Source organism: Podarcis liolepis (assembly GCF_965112155.1).
Source record: "Podarcis liolepis genome assembly, chromosome: 5".
Taxonomy (NCBI): domain Eukaryota; kingdom Metazoa; phylum Chordata; class Lepidosauria; order Squamata; family Lacertidae; genus Podarcis; species Podarcis liolepis.
In genome coordinates, this window is record NC_139556.1 from 82,785,251 (window position 1) to 82,804,257 (window position 19,007).

The 19,007-nt window shown below is 45.2% G+C and overlaps 2 protein-coding genes across 2 annotated transcripts in view; one reads left to right on the top strand and one right to left on the bottom strand.

Moving 5' to 3' along the window:
* Positions 1-19,007, top strand: part of GFM1 (G elongation factor mitochondrial 1) — a 36,985-nt gene that overhangs the window by 16,663 nt on the left and 1,315 nt on the right. Inside the window, 7 exon segments of the mRNA XM_083504112.1 lie at positions 993-1,094; positions 1,725-1,781; positions 2,714-2,851; positions 3,318-3,400; positions 15,952-16,114; positions 17,371-17,515; positions 18,829-18,993. Coding sequence (XP_083360238.1) covers positions 993-1,094; positions 1,725-1,781; positions 2,714-2,851; positions 3,318-3,400; positions 15,952-16,114; positions 17,371-17,515; positions 18,829-18,993 — 853 coding nt within the window.
* LOC310707391 (latexin-like) lies at positions 2,895-12,676 on the bottom strand. The gene is made up of 6 exons (XM_083504551.1): positions 11,989-12,676; positions 10,591-10,653; positions 8,990-9,167; positions 7,065-7,201; positions 6,235-6,297; positions 2,895-3,899 (listed from the first exon to the last, which is right to left on the bottom strand). Exons 1-6 carry the CDS (start codon positions 12,400-12,402, stop codon positions 3,801-3,803), a joined length of 954 nt encoding a protein of 317 aa, XP_083360677.1. The 5' UTR covers positions 12,403-12,676; the 3' UTR covers positions 2,895-3,800.

Here is a 19,007-nt window from a genome sequence, read left to right on the forward strand (position 1 = left end):
CGATCAACCGGTAGATCATAATCAATCTGTTGGACATGCCTGTTATATAACAATTAACATTCTGTCATAACTGCTCCCCTATTTTATCCACCCCTTGCCCTGAGAACCCATTTTCTTCGCAAAATGAAAAAATTGAGAAATTCCCATGGTGTTATAAAATGTCTGCCTGGGGAATCCCAAGTCGATTTATTCACACCCAGTTAGCTTTTAAGCATCACGACCCTATAAAAACAGCTGGAAGTGGATGTCAGCATGGCTGCCCACTGATCTTTCAACAGTAAGGCCAAAATGGGCCATTCTTCAATTATTCTTAAGGGCTAAATTTGTCTCCAAGTTCATCTTAGTACAGTCTCAAAAGTTAGCTTTCAAGTTGATAGTAAAAACGCTTTTAGTGAAGTGGCTTTTGTCATATTGGCAATCAGTCGCCCCATCCTCTCTGGGAACCACTCGTTCCTGATCCTAGTTCCTGATCCTCTTCCTCATCTTTCTCTGGTTACTACTGTCTTGACATGTTGGCTAATCTAGCAGAAAAAATGTGATTATCTAACTCCTGACAGGTAGCTTTACCAGTCAGCGTGAATCAGACTTTGCTGCTTAGCAGTGAGTTTTCAGGATCAGCATGGCATGATCCCATTTTACTGCCCCAGACAACAAATGGGCAGTGGCATTGTACACCAATTGCAGCTTTGGGGCTGTCTTCAAGCGAAGCCCTACGTAGTGTACATTGCAGTAGTCCAGTTAGGAGCTTATCAAAAACCTAGATTATGGTAGTGATGGCTATAATTTGTCAGCCAGCTGGAACAAGGGCATAGGTACTCCTTGCCACTGAAACACTGAGAGCCTCTAGTGGCAGCTTGGAATCTAGGAGAACCCTGTTATAATCAGGGGTAGACTATGCATGCAGATCTTACCACTGCTGTAGAATGGTTGCACTCTTGCCCAATACCATAAAAAGCACATAGAATGCTATTTTTTTGTTTTGTTTCTGCTAGGATGTGGAAGAAGTTTATGCAGGAGACATCTGTGCATTATTCGGCATCGACTGTGCTAGTGGGGATACATTTTCAGAAAAATGTAACACTGACCTTTCCATGGTAAGTTCCTCCTCTGAATTGAACTGTGTGTTCTTTTTATATTTCTTAAAATCTCAATTCAGATGTTATTCCTTAATCTAAATATCCTCTGTACTAAAGAAACTTTCACTTTTTTTAAAAAAAGGTTTTATTTTGAGTCTGCTTTTACAGCTATTACAATTATTTTTTTAAAAATACCTACAAGTATAATCAGTTTATGCTAACGTCAGTTGTGCATTCTGTTGAAATGAATGAGCATGATCAGAAATGTATCATCCAGCCCTTCTATGAAGAGTACAGCACAATACAGATGTAGCAATCTCAGTTTATTAAGATAAGTGCTATGCCCGCTCCTGCTTCCTTCTCTCCTCCCTTCTCTTAAATGCCATAATGAAAAAAATTCTGATGTATCCATAACATCTAAACAGGGAAACTGTCGTTTAATTTCTGACTACAAACTAGGATCTGATCCCTTATTACAAAACTTTTGTTTTAACAAACCCCATAAATTTCAAGTCCTAAAAAGAAAGAGGAAGGCTGCCTGTGGGTTTGAGTGTTAAAAGTAAAGATAATTATCTGGAAAGATAATTTTCAAGTGTTTTTATATTAACAAATGCTTCTTTGGTTTCTCTCTTGTGTTCCTTTTCGTAGGAATCTATTCATGTCCCTGATCCTGTCATTTCAGTGGCAATGAAGCCATCAAACAAGGTAGGCATCGGAAGTCCAAACAAGGGTGAATAGTAAAAGTTTTCTTTAATCTGTAAGGAATGTTGCGATCTGATTTTTCTTGGAGGAAAATTGCAACGTTTCTGTTGCGTTTGGTTCTTGTGTTCAGGAGAAGCTGATCCTTTGGTGTGGTGGTTCTCCTTCTGCAGAGTTCCAATAGGCTTGATGCCCTGGCAATTTTGTGTGATCAATCCTAGTTGGGTACTTGCCGTATTTTTCGCTCTATAGGACGCACCCGACCATAGGACGCACTTTGTTTTAGAGGGGGAGAATAAGGGGGGGAAAAATCTCCCCCTCTCTGCTCAGCGCCCCTTCAGCGAAGTGGCAGGAGAAACGGAGCCCCTTCCATTTCTCATCCCGCTTGGCTGAAGGGGCGCTGCGCAGTTCTCCCTCTGCTGAAGCCAGGAGAGTCTTGCTTCAGACTATCCCTGAAGCCTTCGCAGCGCAGCGCGAGTTCCCGCTGCACTCCGGAGGCTTCAGGTTCCTTTCGCTGAAGCCAGGAGAGTTTTGCTCTCCTGGCTTCAGCAAAAGCAATGCGAAGCCTCCGGAGCGCGGAGGGAGCGCTCCCTCGCGCGCTTCGGAGGCGTCGCGTTGCTATCGCTGAAGCCAAGGAGTCTGCATTCACTCCATAGGACGCACACACATTTCCCTTTAATTTTTGGAGGGGGAAAAGTGCGTCCTATAGAGCGAAAAATACAGTACTTGTCAATGCAGTACTGAGTGGAGCAGTCTCAGGTTTGTGATGCTCTGAAGCCAACACGTTCCATTGATACCCTACAGTTTATAGAAACCATCTAGCTCCATTTTTTAATGGGATTTTGTCCTGTAACCCCAGCACTTTTGACTATCTTGTTATACTCAGTGATGCGAAAGACATTAATTTACCCTTGTTTTATTTCCCCACCCCCCTCTAGAATGACTTGGATAAGTTTTCAAAAGGCATTAACCGCTTCACGAGGGAAGACCCCACTTTCAGAGTTCATTTTGACAGCGAGAGCAAAGAGACCATTGTTTCAGGAATGGGAGAACTGCACCTGGAAATCTATGCACAGGTGATTGTTACAAGATCGCACTGGTCAAGTGTGCTACCGAGTCTCACTTGGCAAAAGTATTTATTTAATTCAGCATTTATAGTTTAAGTGTGCTCCCCAGCTTCATATCAGGCTATGTATAAATCATACAGTGCCGGTTGTAATTCTTCAGCTGGGTCTGTGCTAACAATTTTTTGTGATTCTCGCTCATGAAGTATATATAGAAGGTCAGAAATTTTGCATATGTACAGGATGTGGACCAAAAAATTACTCAAAAAGCCCCAAATCTGCTCTAGGTGGGTGGACTTCTATCTGGTCCAGATATAAGAAGCTCTAATTAACTAGAGAGATACTACAGATGGACATTTTCCCAGTGATTGTAGGTAGCATTCGGGAATAATTAGGTGAGATCATGCTAAGCGCTACCCATTTGGCAACACATTTTAATCAGTTTTTTTTTTTTTTTTTTGGTGCTGTTTCTACCTAGAGAATGGAAAGAGAATATGGTTGTCCTTGTGAGACCGGGAAGCCTAAAGTAGCGTTCAGAGAGAGCATTGTGGCAACTGTACCGTAAGTGTTCACTCTGGCATGTGAGAGGCACCACACCGAGGCCAGGAAATAATTTGCATTGGTTACATGTAGGGGTTTCTGAACCTGCGTAGGCCTATTTTACAGCCCTTCCTCTAGCTGTACAAAGTTGTTTTAAAGACATCTGAACAACCTCTAATACAGTGGTACCTTGGTTCTTGAACTTAATACGTTTTGGGAGTCCGTTCAACTCCCGAAACCGCTTGAAAACCAAGTGCTTCCTGCACTCAATTGGAAGCCGCGTCAGACATTTGGCTTCCGAAAAACGTCCACAAACCAGAACACTTACTTCCAGGTTTGCGGTGTTTGGGAGCCGATTTGTTTGACAACTAAGCTGTTCGGGAACCAAGGTGCCACTGTAGTAGGGTCGAAGTTGTGGCCACTAATCCTGTGCCGCACGTTTTGGCTGACGGCTATTCCGCGTGACTTTAACTCCATGCTGCGGGTTCCATAAAACTTGCATGTGCCAAGGAATAATCTCCTGTGGATTACAAAAAAGAAAAAGCCCAAATGTTAGAACAGCCAGGGTATTAGAGAAACCAAGGAGCAGCATTGTTATCTCTGCATATCTGGAAAATCACGTTCTTTTCCTATCTAGTAACTTCGGGCCAGGTCACATTTCGTTCCTCCTCCTCTTTCCAACTCTGGAATTCTTAATAAAGTGCAGTGACACTCATAGAGCAAGGCAATCAAGAATGTGGATGGATGGCAGGAAAAGGAGAGAATTGTTTCAATGAAATATTGCCAGGTAGTTCCTCCACATCCTGCTGTTTCATGCTGTGTTGTTTCAAGGCTGACTTTTCAAACCTGTAATATAGGCGTGCTCTCTGCCTAATTCATGCACATAGGGAACCATGGAACCAGAAGTGTTCAATAGACAGCAGCCTCACTAGGCCACCATCTACAAATTTTGTTCTCACAATACTTGGGAAGAAGGTTTATATCAGGGGTTGGCAACCTTATCTGAGGATGGGCCGGAGCGTGTGTCCAGGTCAGAGGAGCACCCGTGCGCATGCGCACAGGCGCAATCAACCCGGAAGTCAGTCCCCGCGCTGCGCTGGTAAGAGCCCATGGCAGGGGTCACCATGGGCCGGTTAGACAAGCCTTGTGGGCCGCTACCGGCCCATGGATGGGCCTTAGGTTGCTGACCCCTGGTTTATATCTTCCTGTGGGCTTCCTTTGTACCTCTGGCTTGGTGTTGCATTCTTATATAACCATTCTGGTTCCTGCACCTTAATCTAAATGAGAGAAGCTGGGGTGGGTAGGAGAGGGAGACACAAGCTCTCTGCAATACAAGGCGTTTGTAGTACATAAGAGGTGTCACTAGATGAAAAGCGATTCATTGCACTGTGATTTGTGTGCAGGTATGTACAATTGCAATGTGGTGGATCAACAAGTTTACATATCTGATGTCAGATCGGCTAAGCTTTGCCTTCCTGTGTAGCATGCGCTTTTGCATAGTTGGGGGGTCTAGAGTGATTTGCTGAATAGGCACCCACCCACGAGATGGACGTGGGCATTTTGTTCACTCCTGTTCTCTGCTTATGGCACAGTTGGGGTTAATCTGGGAGGGGTCACGGTTTGAATCCAAAGCCTTCCTCTGACAGAAGGAGCCTTCTAATGACAGAACCTCTCGGTGGAATTTCTGCTTGCTATATTGAACAATCTCCCCTCTTCTCCCCACTGTGTGCTGTTTTGAGGGTTCTGACTGCCTAGAGCTGGTTTTTCTTGGAGTGCTCAGCTAGTAAAGTTAGGAAAATGCAACTAAAGAGACAGGGTGCTTCAAGTTAGGATATAGTCAGGGCTGTGTGTGTGTCCTCTGCACGTTAAATAAATAAATGCATACTGTAACCTAGGTAAGTAGGGTTGGTTAATCGGCTAGGGTGGAGGAGGACACAGCCTAGCCTTATCCTCTGCCTTTAGTGGAAGGCTGGCTTGTAGAATTCGGGAAGTGAAGCTTTCATGGTAGGAGTGAACTGATGCTAATTACTGCAGATCAGATTGCTGGTGAATAGAAACCTGTATCAGTGGGACAAAAGTTGCAACCTTAACAGGCAACGCAAATTCTGCACCATGCATTCTGTGACCCGTATAGTTTATGAACATTTGCTTTAAAAAAATCTCATTTGGTGGAATCCTGCACTTTTGCAAAGTCTGCTTATAGAATTGTAGAGTGGGAAGGGACCCCAAGGGCCATCTAGTCCAAAAATCCCCTGCAAACCCCTTTGCCCAATGGGTCTATTCCTTACCTCTGGAAATCTAACCTCTGAGAGTGCAGCAGGCACTGACAACACCCTTCCAGTCTTATATTTGTGGCCAGAAGTATCTTGAGCTTGAGTCTGTGTGTGCATTTGTGCTTTAAATGAATACAGATTCTGAGAAAGGTAAATCCTGTTGCTCCATATCATGGGTCTTAGTCCTGGTTCTGAAGCAGTGCCGAGACCTGTGCCTAACCATGAAGGTTGGCAGTGCCTTGCTTTTCAGACTGTCTTTATCCCTTGCTCTGCTGTACTCTGCAGACTGCACAGGAGGCTCTTAGGAAAGCCTAGGGATACCCAATGTCGTGACCTCCCAGGTATTGTTCATCTACAAGTGCCATCATCCATGGGAGTTGGGAGTCCCATGTTAAATGCAGGGCCCTCCATTGGCTATCCTGGTACAAGCCTGTGAACAGCTTTGGGGCCCTTGAGTTGCTCCTTCCTGTCCTACCAGCCTGATACTGTAGTGATCACTGTTCCAGGATTGCTTTTTTCAGGAAAGGTCCTCTTCTCTCCCCCTGCCCCTTCCTTTATTTGCTTTACAATTCTGTTACTTACCTGGGAGACAATATCATGGATCAGAACCACATAGGAAAATTCCAGGTAATCATCACTCCTTTTCTGCAACCAACAAAAGAGGGGAGGAAACATACCCTGACTTTAGTAAGTACGGCTGCCACCCATGTACAGCTAACCACTTTCAAATGTTGTTCAGTGAGCGTGGAAACACTGAAGAACTTGAACTACCAGGAGGGAACTAGGTTTCCTTCCTTGCTTCCCTTTAACATCCAGAAGGCAAAGACCCATCATTTAAAACTCTGCCGTTCCTTAATTCTGAAAAGGGAGTCTATTCTTATAAGAAGGAATGCTCTCATTTCCATAAACCATTTAATGGGTTTAGAACTGACTCATTGCTTGTTTTTGTCTTAGTATTAAATCACTATGGAGACTCTGTGCGCTTCTGGGTTCTTGTGACCTGACATCCTTTAGGGCTTGGTCAGGAGAACTGAACAGAAGAGTTTCCCTTTAAAGAGGAAGTAAAATGGGGGGGGGGAATTCTGTGGTTTTACATATCAGGATATAATAACAGCAGGCCTTAAAATTAGGTAAATACAACTTCAGAGGAACAACCACACTTGACATATTATATTACACCATGTCCTGATTTAACAAAAATTAAGCCAAAATGGAGAAGCAGGGTATAAACTATTCTTACTCTTATTATTAAGAATATGTCAGGCTTTCTTAGGCAAGTATACACTGAGAATCCCATGTTAATCTCCACTTCGTGACTTCCTTCAAAAAATACTTTAACTTTGCACTCCACTGTGAACTCTTCTTCCCATAGGGCAACTTGTCAGACTCCCCTCTTTGATCCATTCGCTTACCACTTGCTTGACACTTTGCACTTTTGCCATTTTGTACCAAGTGTCTTCTGTCGAATTCTGCCATATTACGTAACCACAGGCAACCCAGGCTAAGTGCCGAACTGGCTTCATTTCTTCAGAGACATTTCCGAAATTGTCTGGCAACAGAAACAAATAGCTTGAATCGAACTGGGAAAGTATTAAGCAAGTATAGTTTTTTTAAAAAAAGTAATTCCTAGACACAAATTGCATTTTTTGCCACCCCCCAAAAAAAAAAGTTAATTAAAGGTATCTCAACTTTGCACAATCTGAATACTCCACCTTTCATCCAGAACTTGGATTTCTGTTTGGCAAACAGTGGCAGGAAAAAAGGCAGAGCTATGTTTGGGAATATAGCGCGGGTGGCGCTGTGGGTAAAAGCCTCAGCGCCTAGGACTTGCCGATCGCATGGTCGGCGGTTCGAATCCCCGCGGCGGGGTGCGCTCCCGTCGTTCGGTCCCAGCGCCTGCCAACCTAGCAGTTTGAAAGCACCTCTGGGTGCAAGTAGATAAATAGGGACCGCTTACCAGCGGGAAGGTAAACGGCGTTCCGTGTGCTGCGCTGGCTCGCCAGATGCAGCTTGTCATGCTGGCCACGTGACCCAGAAGTGTCTGCGGACAGTGCTGGCTCCCGGCCTATAGAGTGAGATGAGCGCACAACCCTAGAGTCTGTCAAGACTGGCCCGTATGGGCAGGGGTACCTTTACCTTTTACCTATGTTTGGGAATAACAGGACCGTGTGAGTTGGCCCATCCTGACTAGGAACCATGGGCAAGGGACTCAGCTGCAGAAGGCATGCATACATTTGTTGGAAATACAGGCATACCTCGGGTTACAGACGCTTCAGGTTGCATTTTTTGGGGTTACGGACCTGCCGAAACCCGGAAGTACCAGAACGGGTTACTTCCAGGTTTCAGCGGTCGTGCATGCACAGAAGCGCTAAATCGCGCTTTGCACATGCGCAGAAACACCAAATCGCAACGCACGCGTGCGCAGATGTGCCGCTGCAGGTTGCTAACATGCATTCCGCATGGATCACATCCGCAACCCGAGCATCCACTGTATGTGGGTACCGCAAACCTGTTTCTGGATTTGTGGCTATAGAGATACTACACCTGCTTTACTGAAAATGAAAGCAGTGGCTCTCCAAATTCTGCCGCAGAGATCTGTTGCACACACTAAATGTACTATAACACGGCTCCGTGTAGTTTGCTACTTGTTGCAGACACATTCCAGTCTCTGGCTGATCCGTTTGCTTGACCATCTCAAGTCACCTATTTACATGGCAACGAGTTGTATTTTTGAGTACTTTATTTGTAATCTGATACAGTAGCTGAATTCCGCAAGTGGTCATTCTGCGTTTACATTGTTTAAGATCCAGTTGCAGTTGCTTTAAAGCAGGGGCAGCCAATGTAGGAACTTCAGCTGGTCTACCAAGACTTTCTGTCTTGGCCCTTTGCTGCTTTCATCCTAAGTGGGACTGGAGTAAAGAACTGGTCCTTGAGCCCCATATTCTTTGCCTGTAGCTTAACTAAATAAAAGCTGTGGGACATGTTTTCAAGCACCCACTCCCTCCTAACAGCACAAGTGGCAACCCAAATGGAGCCACTGAGAAACGAAGAAAACAACAGCATGCTCAGGGAACAAAAAACCCTTTTCAAAAGGGAGCAAAAAATCACAGTGGCCTAATGTCTGAGCATACTCCATACGTAATGTTGAAGGGGGAAAAAGGGAGTAGAGGAAACGGCTGGATGGAATCCAAAACAGAAGCATGCCTGTTAGGAGGGAGGAGACGCTGCAACATTTTGTTGCAGGCAACATTTACCAATTATTTCAAAACCTTAAGTTCAACACTGACACCTCATTCATAAAGGTAATTTCAAGTTGCATTTTTTTAAAAATTTTAACCTGGAAGATTTTGTGCCTCTAATAGGTCTGGCAGGTTCTTGAGTCTGTTGTAAAACTTGTTGTCTGCTTCCTCTGTATTTGTCCCGAACTCCCCTTCCACTGTATAATGCACTTCGGGGGCAACATGTGGGTCGCCGTGATGATACAGGATTTCAGCAGTGCAGTTCACAGGACTGCCCTGTTGGAGAAATAATTGGATAAGTTTAAAAAACTTCATTGGAAGGAGCTTGCTATTCTAATGATAAACACATTTTGCTTCGCCTTTGTTTACCAATATCACCTAACCAAAATAGCCATCATTACTATTAGAATATCCATATCCTTCTCTTACCTAAATCCTTGATCAGAATAATTGTATATTGCTCTCTATTCAAGAGAAGTGTTATGTGTATTATCTCTCTTCCCATTTTCTTCAGTTGCTCTGCTATTTAACATTGCATCTCCCCCTGTTGTGGAATCATCCTATAATGCAGGGGTAGGGAACTTCAGGCCTAGATCTTTCTGTTTTGCCATCAGAACTCTCCTCGGGCAACACCTCTCATCTTGCTTACCCCCCCCCCCCAGAAATGTGTTTTTGCCTGGCTCAAATGTGTCTTTGAACTCTGATAATGCCTCTTGATTGTCTGAACAGAGAGGGGTGTGTGTGAGTTTGTGTTGGAACTTGCCTAATGTACAGGGTTAAAATTTGCATTCATTGCTCCACCCACTTTTGCATGTGGCCCTCAGAAGGTTGCCCAGGAGGGATTGCGGCCCTTGGGGCGAAAAAGGTTCCCCACTCCTGCTGCGATTGGTGATTTGAGCTGCAGTGTGCTGTCTGCTCCTTGGTGATTTGAACTGTTATGCAAAAACAGTAGGAGCATTTGTTTAGATATTCCGTCAGAGGGTACCAGATCAATTAGCAAGATGTGGTTTTGTGTCAATGCAACCCCATTATTTCAAGGGGCATATATGAAAATGGTGGGTGGGGTGTCCAAGGTCATGTACCAATTTTTTTAAGGGTTAAAATAAACTCTGTTTGAAATTTTACATTCTAGAAGCAACAAATGCTTTTGCTACAAATAAGTGGCTTGCATGCAGTTCCTTATTGTAATGTGGTCGTGGGGCTCCCATGTTGGCAGGGTGGTCTTTAAGGTCCCTTCCAAGTCTGTACATCACTTGATTTCTTACCCCTTTGAAGACTGATGTGACAAATGAGGTTCTGTTTGTAATGGCTGATTCATACATGCAGAGTGATGAATATGAATCTCTAAACCAGCAATAGTCTCAGATTTTCATTTTGAGGTGATAACCCAAAGTTCTGCCAGGAACCTGTCCCGCTTTTTCTTGCGTGTTGCATGAAAGTTTTAGACTTCTGGCAGCATCTTGATAAATGAATTTAGGATCAGGGTGCCCAGGGAGCTATTGAAACCAGCCTAAGAATGTGGTGTTGTCGACTTGTCCTAGAACCAGCCCTCTGCTTTCTGAAGTGGTTTCCAGGTGGTTTATGGCTGGAGAAATCTCATTCAGGAATCATACAGGCTGTGATACAGTCTACTCTTTACCCTCTTGAGGTTTGCCGTAAATGAATCCCAACTAACAACAAGCAAGGGAGCAGGACTTACTTTCTGAAGTTCTTCTTCCATTGCAAACTTCAGGCGATATTTGTGCCCAACACCTGGAATTTCCTGAAGTACAAAGAGAGTACATGTTGTTTATCTTACTTCGACTTCTGAGGACTTTCCAGGGACCCTAACAATATGAGGGTATTCTTTATGTATTCAGTATCCGTATCAAAAAAGTTAACCTATTGTGGAAGGTATTTTTTTAAAAGGCCAAGCATGTTTAAATCCCATTGATCTCAGTAGGGAAGCTTAACACTCCCTTGTTGAAATCAGCGAGGTGTAAAAATATGCTTAACTTTAGCTAGTGCCCAGTGTTTAAAAGCAGTGTCCAGCTGCCTCGAAGTACCCCATTATTTAGAACATTTGCTGAGATGAAAGGTGGATAAAAAGCATTGTTATACTTTGGAATGGATGTAACATGCTTAGGACATGTTGAGAATTCTTGTATTGCAGTTAAGCGTTCAAAAGACACTTCTGGGGCATTTTCTACCAGATATGATTTGGGGTGGGGTTCTGCAGGTGTGTGCCTGTTTCAGAAAGGTTAACACTCTTATTTGTGGACAGCAAACAGTTGCCAGGATCAACCAGGCTTTCTATTTGTTTTTACTGCAACTGGTTCTGCGGCTTATCCCTATAATTCAGCAGTGATAGATTCTCCCTCCTCCCCTCCGCCCATGGGAGAGACTGGCATTAGAGGGAAGCCTGAAGCAAGAAGGGTTAAGGCAACGAGTTTACTCCGCCTTGAATAGGCGAGATAACTCTGTGGACTTCGTTTTTTACCGATCGATGGGGCAGGTGGTTTGCCGCTGCTGGACCACGTGGCGCACAAAGGGAGGAGAAAGCTATATAGCAACAGCTGTTGTCGTTGCCGATCATGGCGATCGCTTGGGGCGCAGCCCCTGGTCTCTTTGTGCGCCTTGTTGAAAAGAAAGTGTCGCTTCTCGCGGGCCAGGATGAGCCCCACTCTCCTGGATTAAAAAGTAGCAGAGATGGGGAAGAGGGTGTTGTGCGCGCGCTTGCTCCCTCTGCAGTGATTGGCGTCTTCAGCCTCGAACCCTTTTAGGAATCCAGCTTTGCAGAGAAGTTGCTCAGAGGAGGAGAAAGCAGCGGAGACTCTGCAAGCGCCTTTTTATTTAGGCGCCCCCAGATGCTTTGCAGATGGACTTGCAAGCAGGTCCCGCCACGTTAAGGGGGCCTTTCTTCCAAGTTAAATCTGGGGAGCGCGACTTTTGCTGCAGCCTTTTGCAGCAGCGAAACCAAGGAAGAGCGCTGCGGTAGCATTCAGGGTGCCCTAAGGCTTGCTGGGTGTGTTTTGGGTTTTTTTGTTTCCCAGGGAAGCGTGCGCGCAGGAAAGCAGCGCCTCTTCGTCCGCGCCTTCCCATCCCCGGCCCCGCTTACCTCTCGGCTGGCCTGGCGCACTTCCCGCACGCCGAAGATCTTGCTGGGGCTGCCGTGCTGGTAGTTGATGTAGTTCTCGACCACGCCGGCGGCTCGCGTGGCCGGGTAGTGCGACGGGGGGATCTCCATGGGGCCGGCTCCGGGGCGCGCGGAGGCTCGCTCGGAGAGGCCTCGGCGACGCTCGCTCCTCCCTGGTGGAGCGGGAAGGGGGGCCCGGCGGCGGGGCTGGGCCTCGGCCTGGGCGGTGGCTGCAGCAGCCGCCGCCGCGCACAATGGGGTTTCTTGCGCCGCCGGAGGGAGAGAACCAGGAAGCGGCGGCGGCGGCAGCAGCAGGAGGAGGAGGAGGAAGAGGGCGAGCCGAGCGGGGGCTGCTGGGGCGCAGAGGCGCAACATCTGCCCGCCCGGGCTCCACATTTGGGCCGGGGGTGGATCTTGCGCGGCGAAGCTAGAAGGAAGAGAGTCGAGATGGGGGCGCTTGGAAATGAACCATTAGGTCAAAATTCCAAAGATCCGTGTATATATTGGGCCGCTCAGGACAAACAGGACGACCCGTGCATGTTTACTTGGGAGTTCATGGGATTCCCGGGACCGCAGCCAAGGGATTTTGGCAGAGTTCGAGAATGACGTCTGAATAAAACCCCGCTGAAATCAAGAGGAATCGTTCGTAATTGCGCAGCTTCAAAAATGCGATGCTTCCCAGGGAGCAAGTAGGTGCGTTTAGGACTGGGATGAAGGTGGTTTACTTCGGCAAAAGCTTGCAACCTGCTTCTTCCGAAGCCGTATGGAGCATCACCATCCCCTTTTGTGCCTCTAGATGGCTTCCCATCTGGAATATGAACTCGGCAGCCGAAGTGTTCTGAAATGAGAAATATCCATAGAGTTTGGGGCAGCTGTGGGGTGAGAGGCTTAAAAAGCACACAAACTAGGTTTATTAATCTTTGTAAAAATACAAACGGAACGCACTGCTTCAGCCCTGTAAAAAGTTAATTACAAAGGAAGCTAGAGAACCAGTATAAGTAAAATAATGATATTAAGTAACAGACTGTAATACAGTGGTACCTCGGGTTACATACGCTTCAGGTTATAGACTCTGCTAACCCAGAAATAGTACCTCGGGTTAAGAACTTTGCTTCAGGATGAGAACAGAAATCGTGCTCCGGCGGCGCAGTAGCAGCAGCAGGAGGCCCCATCAGCTAAAGTGGTGCTTCAGGTTATGAACAGTTTCAGGTTAATAACAGACCTCCGGAACGAATTAAGTACTTAACCCGAGGTACCACTGTACCGGACAGTTTATTTCTCTATTCCTATCATGGAAGGCTTTACAAAACTAAATAAATACATCACACACCACTGTAGTTTGAAAGAGCATGAACTTTGGACTTTGTTTTTTCCTTTTTTGGGGCGGAAGAGGACATTGCTGCCAAATTGCTACAGTGATAAAGTCCTGGACTTCTGCCGTGTTTCCTATAAAGGGCTGTTGTTACCACTGGAAGTAGAAAAGCTTGTGTGTCAAAAATAACCAGCAAATGCAGTCTGCACACAAAGGAACTAGTCCAGTACTTTCTGTATTTGTTTTTTATATACAGTGGTACCTTGGGTTGCAAACGCTTCGGGTTACAAACTCCGCTAACCCGGAAGTAGTTTCTCTGAGTTGCGAACTTTGCCCCAGGATGAGAACAGAAATTGTGTGCTGGCGGCATGGCAGCAGTGGGAGGCCCCATTAGCGAAAGCTCGCCTCAGGCTAAGAACGGTTTTGGGTTAAGAACGGACCTCCAGAATGAGTTAAGCTTGTAGCCCGAGGGACCACTGTATATAGGTCAGGCCACCCCACCCCATAGAGTTCTTTGAGCAGATCAGAAAATCATACAAATATGCAACAATACAATTAAAAAATTCTGGAAAGTTAAATGCAGCATTATCATCTCATTTTCAACAGTGAACAGATGCTGATGCTGATTAGCAAGCATTTTTGTTTAAGCTTTGCAGTGCAATCCTAACCATGTCTATTCAGAAATAAATCCCATTTACTTCAACAGGGCTTATTCCCAGATAAATGGGGTTAGGATTGCAGCTTTACTAGGACATAATGGAGATGGTCTGGCAGCACCACTCAGGGCTCATAGAAAATGCACTCCTCTTTTTCTCTCACACAGAAGGGAGCGATGCTGATAGCAAGAGGGTGCCTGCTAAAATATGTGCATGCCTCATCGGAAACAACCACAAATAAGGTTTTCTTCCCACAACTATTCTTTATTTCAGGATGAAGTCTGCATAAATTAGCATAAGTTAATACTCATTTGACTAATCAACTAAGGTGCAAAATAAAGCGCACTTCAGCCAAAACACAGCCTCATTTGCAGTAGCAGCAGAGTGGGAGAGGGCTCTCAGTCCCAGCTGCTTGGATGTTCCAGAGGTCAGACAGGGCTTCGAAAAAAGTGCCAATCATATCAGCTGGAAAATAGCTTGTGTCCCCTTCACTTGATGCCAAGAAAGGGATACCAGTGAGTGTGGTGTAGTGGTTAAGAGCGGGAGACTCATACTCTGGTGAACCGGGTTCGCGTCTCCGCTCCTCCACATGCAGCTGCTGGGTGACCTTGGGCCAGTCACACTTCTGTGAAGTCTCTCAGCCCCACTCACCTCACAGAGTGTTTGTTGTGCAGGAGGAAGGGAAAGGAGAATGTTAGCCGCTTTGAGACTCCTTAGGGTAGTGATAAAGCGGGATATCAAATCTAAACCACCTTCTTCTTCTTCTTCTTCTTCTTCTTCTTCTTCTTCCTTTCATATCTTTGGCTATCACCTGCAGCAGCAAAGTGTTCTGGGCTGGCCTTCCTCTCAAGACTCTTTTCTAAAATGCAGCGGAACTTGGAGACTGAGCATTCGACTGGCCCAGAGAGTAATCTAGCATCCTTTCCCAATAAGATGCATGTTCCTGTGCCAAATCAGAGTGCAGAGGGACTGATTTTAGACAGGCTGAGTCACCATGGCAGCTTAAGGCCCTTTGCTTTGAAGAGCAGAGACATGTGGACTGGCCACTTATTCTCCATGCCAATTCCAACTTGTGCTAGGTATCGAACGGGGGAAATGTCAGTATGAGCAGGACTCTTGCATGGAGCCTCCCAGTTGCTGCTTCCATAACTAGAGAGGCTCCAAAAATACCACCATGGAAATGGTCTGGTTGTAGAGGGAGGAGGAATCTTTCTCAGCCCAAGGTCTACACTCCCTTCTGGGTCAGCCTTCCAGGGGGGTCACATGTCAGTGTGGGCAAAATAATGAATATGAATTTTCCTATAGTACAGTATGCTAGTTTCGATATACACTTGCAGACCTGATCTTTCCGCCTTGAGCAGGCAAGCAAGAAGCATTACCAGAGTTCAAGGACACATTTCAGCCAGGCACAAACACTCAAGGGAGGTGTGAAGCAAGGCCAATGGGGAGTGTTTTGGAGGAGAGACAGGCCTGGGGTTTCTCATCCCTGCTGTAAAAGCTTGTTTGGGTTGTGGTTCCTCCATACAGTCCTCTACAAGAGATTATAGAGAGCCAGTGTGGTGTAGTGGTTAAGAGCGGTAGTCACGTAATCTGGGAAACCGGGTTCGTGTCTCCGCTCCTCCACATGCAGCTGCTGGGTGACCTTGGGCCAGTCACACTTCTGTGAAGTCTCTCAGCCCCACTCACCTCACAGAGTGTTTGTTGTGGGGGAGGAAGGGAAAGGAGAATGTTAGCCGCTTTGAGACTCCTGAAGGGGAGTGAAAGGCGGGATATCAAATCCAAACTCTTCTTCTTCTTCTATATGGTGACGGGGAAGTTCTGGCTATTTGTTAGGTGGGAGCCAGCACCCAGGTGAGAACGTTGTGTGTTTGCCTGTAGATCTAAAGACCAGGATTTGAGCTATGCATGTGTGCTGAGCAAAATGAATAGGCATTGCTTCCCTTCCTTTCTTTTTGCTGAGTTCATGTCTTTTCACAGGTTCGACTTCACTCACAAAAGGCAGTCTGGTGGAGCAGGCCAGTATGGCAAAGTGATAGGCTATTTAGAGCCTCTGGAGGAAGAAGACTACACCAAGGTGGAATTCGTTGACAAGACGGTCGGAACGAATATCCCAAAGCAGTTTGTGCCAGCCATTGAAAAGGTGAGGTCTGCCTCACCCCCCTCCCCAGTCAATGCAGTTTTGACAAGCTGGTGATGAGCATCTTCTCAAGAAACAGGTTGGCTATGAAGCCAAATTAGATCCAAGCAGGAAAATGGTAAAAAACAAGACACAAGGGAATGAAAGCAAGAATTCAAAAGTACACACACAGGCACCCCCACACCAGAAAATCTTGCTAGGTAATAAAAGTGCAGAGAAAGACCACTCCTATGCATTAAAGATATGTTCTTATTCTTAATGCATAGGTGATTGCAAACTAGTCTGGTTGACACTGGATTTCTAGTACCTCTTGCTTGGGCCTTCAAGTAGACGGCAAGCTCCCTTGGTTCTGCCTCCTGCTTGCATCTCTGTGGAAAACATGCTTTAAAAGCCCTCGGGCCCTTTGACTGCCTTTCCTAAGTGCATTCCCTAAATAGGCTGGTCCATTGCATTCTGCTTAGCTTTTGCCATCACCGTAAAATAAATGCCTGCAGTTCGTCCATGTTGACCTGCTCTTGGTGAAGGAGGCAGAGAGGGATTCTTTCTTTTGAAAACAAGAGAGACTGTATCTTCTACCTTTTGGTAAGGTTACTGTTTCGTTTTTGTTTTTTAAAAGGTGATGGTTCTGGTAAGGTACCCTTCAAATCTGTTTCATATACTACTTCTATAAGCTGAAATTTGGAGCAGGGTTCTAGGTGAGCTAAGAGACCATGGTATTGAGCTAGCATTGTAGGTACAGAGGCTGTTTGTGGGTGATTATGTATGCAGGTCAACTGAGAGAAAGTGGATGTGGAATTGGTTTGGGTAGTGAGTGAGTGGAATCTTATTTTATGGGTTTCTGATGTTTTGTCTTTTTATATGCAGCATTTAATTTTGATTAAGTTCCTCTTGTAGTCTTTTTTTTAAAAAATGAATGTGGTATATAAGGACTGAAATAACTAATTAGAAATTAACCATAGTAAATGTTGGTATACCTGTAATGCTAGTTCATCAATCACTTTGGTTTCGAGTTTGCTCTGTGCAGGAGAGAGAGAAGGGGGAGGGAGTGTGTTTTCTGGGCTGTCCCTTGAGTTGGAAACCACTGTTTGCAGAGAACTATTAACATACCAGCTTTGTTGCTCCTTTTCCTTTCAAGTCAGGCATGGTCATTTTGGCTGCAAAGGCCTACTTGTCTACACGTTTCCTCCAGCCACCTGCATGTCAAAGGACTTGCCACCATTTGAACTGAAGTCGCTAACACTGAGGCTATTCTTTTATAGGGGTTCCTTGAGGCGTGCGAAAAAGGCCCTTTGACGGCTCACAAGGTTTCCGGGATACGGTTCGTCTTAGAGGACGGTGCGAGTCACATGGTGGACTCCAACGAAATCGCTTTCATCCGAGCTGGTGAAGGAGCTTTGAAACAAGGTACTGCTTTAGAGATGGGGCACTTCCAACCTTAACCACATAGCTATTCTTTATTCCATTTCCCCCCTGCAGTTTATCCGGAATAGTTTTGTGAATAGTGCAGTTGCTGCTATGCAGTTCGCCACTTTTGTGTCTAGCTGTGGCGTTTTCTGCATCAACTTTAAGCTTATTTTCCTCCTTTCATTTTAAAGCTGTCCACTTCTGCCCCAATTTACAGCTCTTCTTCTCTCTGAGGAAGCTCATTGATCTGTATATGCATACCTGCATACTTCATGTTTTCTCCCATGTTGTTTCTCATTTCGGGAACACCTTTTCCTTCTCCCTGTTTGGCCTCACCGTTGCTATTAAGGTCAAATGCTATTAAGGTCTTTCCATCGCATCACCTTCTTTCCTTGCCATAGTTAATGCCAATGCTTCCTGCTGCTACTCTTTCCCGTGATAATGTGTGTCCGTCTGCTAACTCAAGATAATATATGTATGGAATAAAGCATTTGCAATAATCAGTTTATTGGACTTCAATGTTCCACCAGACTTGTTGCTGTCTTTTCACTTATTCCTCTGCGGTATACTTAGACTATAGGTCTCCTGAACACCAAACACATTTCATCTCTGTTCTGTTCAGCACTTAGTTGTGTTATTAGCACTAAATACATTTCATTTTTTAATTAAATTTGTATACCGCCCTTCATTTGAAAATCACAGAGCGGTTCATTACAAATGAATACATGAAAGACAGCTTTTTGTTCAAAACTGAGACCTGGCTATTAGATACTGCATTGGAAACAAATGCAGCCCTGATATTAACTTGTATCTGTGTGCAATATTTTTTCTTGAACATATACAAATTACCTGGCATTCTGTATCCACCAGTGGAGATAGCCCAGGGAATTGTCACTGATGGATTTGTCCCTGTTGTCTTCTGATCCCATCGTGCATTCGTCAGGGATTATGTTGCCTCTGAAGATGGATGTTCTGTGTATATAATATGGCTAATAGTCGTGCATTTTGATAAGCAGTTAATTAAACCAGTTTTTTTCTTAATTGATTTACTCAGTTCCTTTGGTCTGTTTAGGTGACTCCGAAAACTTTGCAAAAGTAATCCTTGCTGCACTCAATACCAACACTCATTCTATTATTATTAGGTTATATATTTTGACATGCCCAAGCAGTTCTGCTGCTTGCAGATGTTTAATGTCTCTGTGTGCATTTACCTGTTGCTTTTTCATTTCAAAATAATGGGGGAAATGTATAGATAAAAATTAAGAAATGACATACGAAGGTAAGTGTTCTAACATATTTTCTTTTGGATCCAGCTTTGGAAAATGCAACCATGTGTATTCTCGAGCCCATTATGTCTGTGGAAGTTGTGGCACCCAACGAATTCCAAGGGGAAGTGATTGCTGGAGTCAATCGCCGCCATGGCATCATCACAGGGCAGGACGGGGCTGAAGGCTATTTCACTCTCTACGCTAACGTAAGTGCTGTTGAGCTT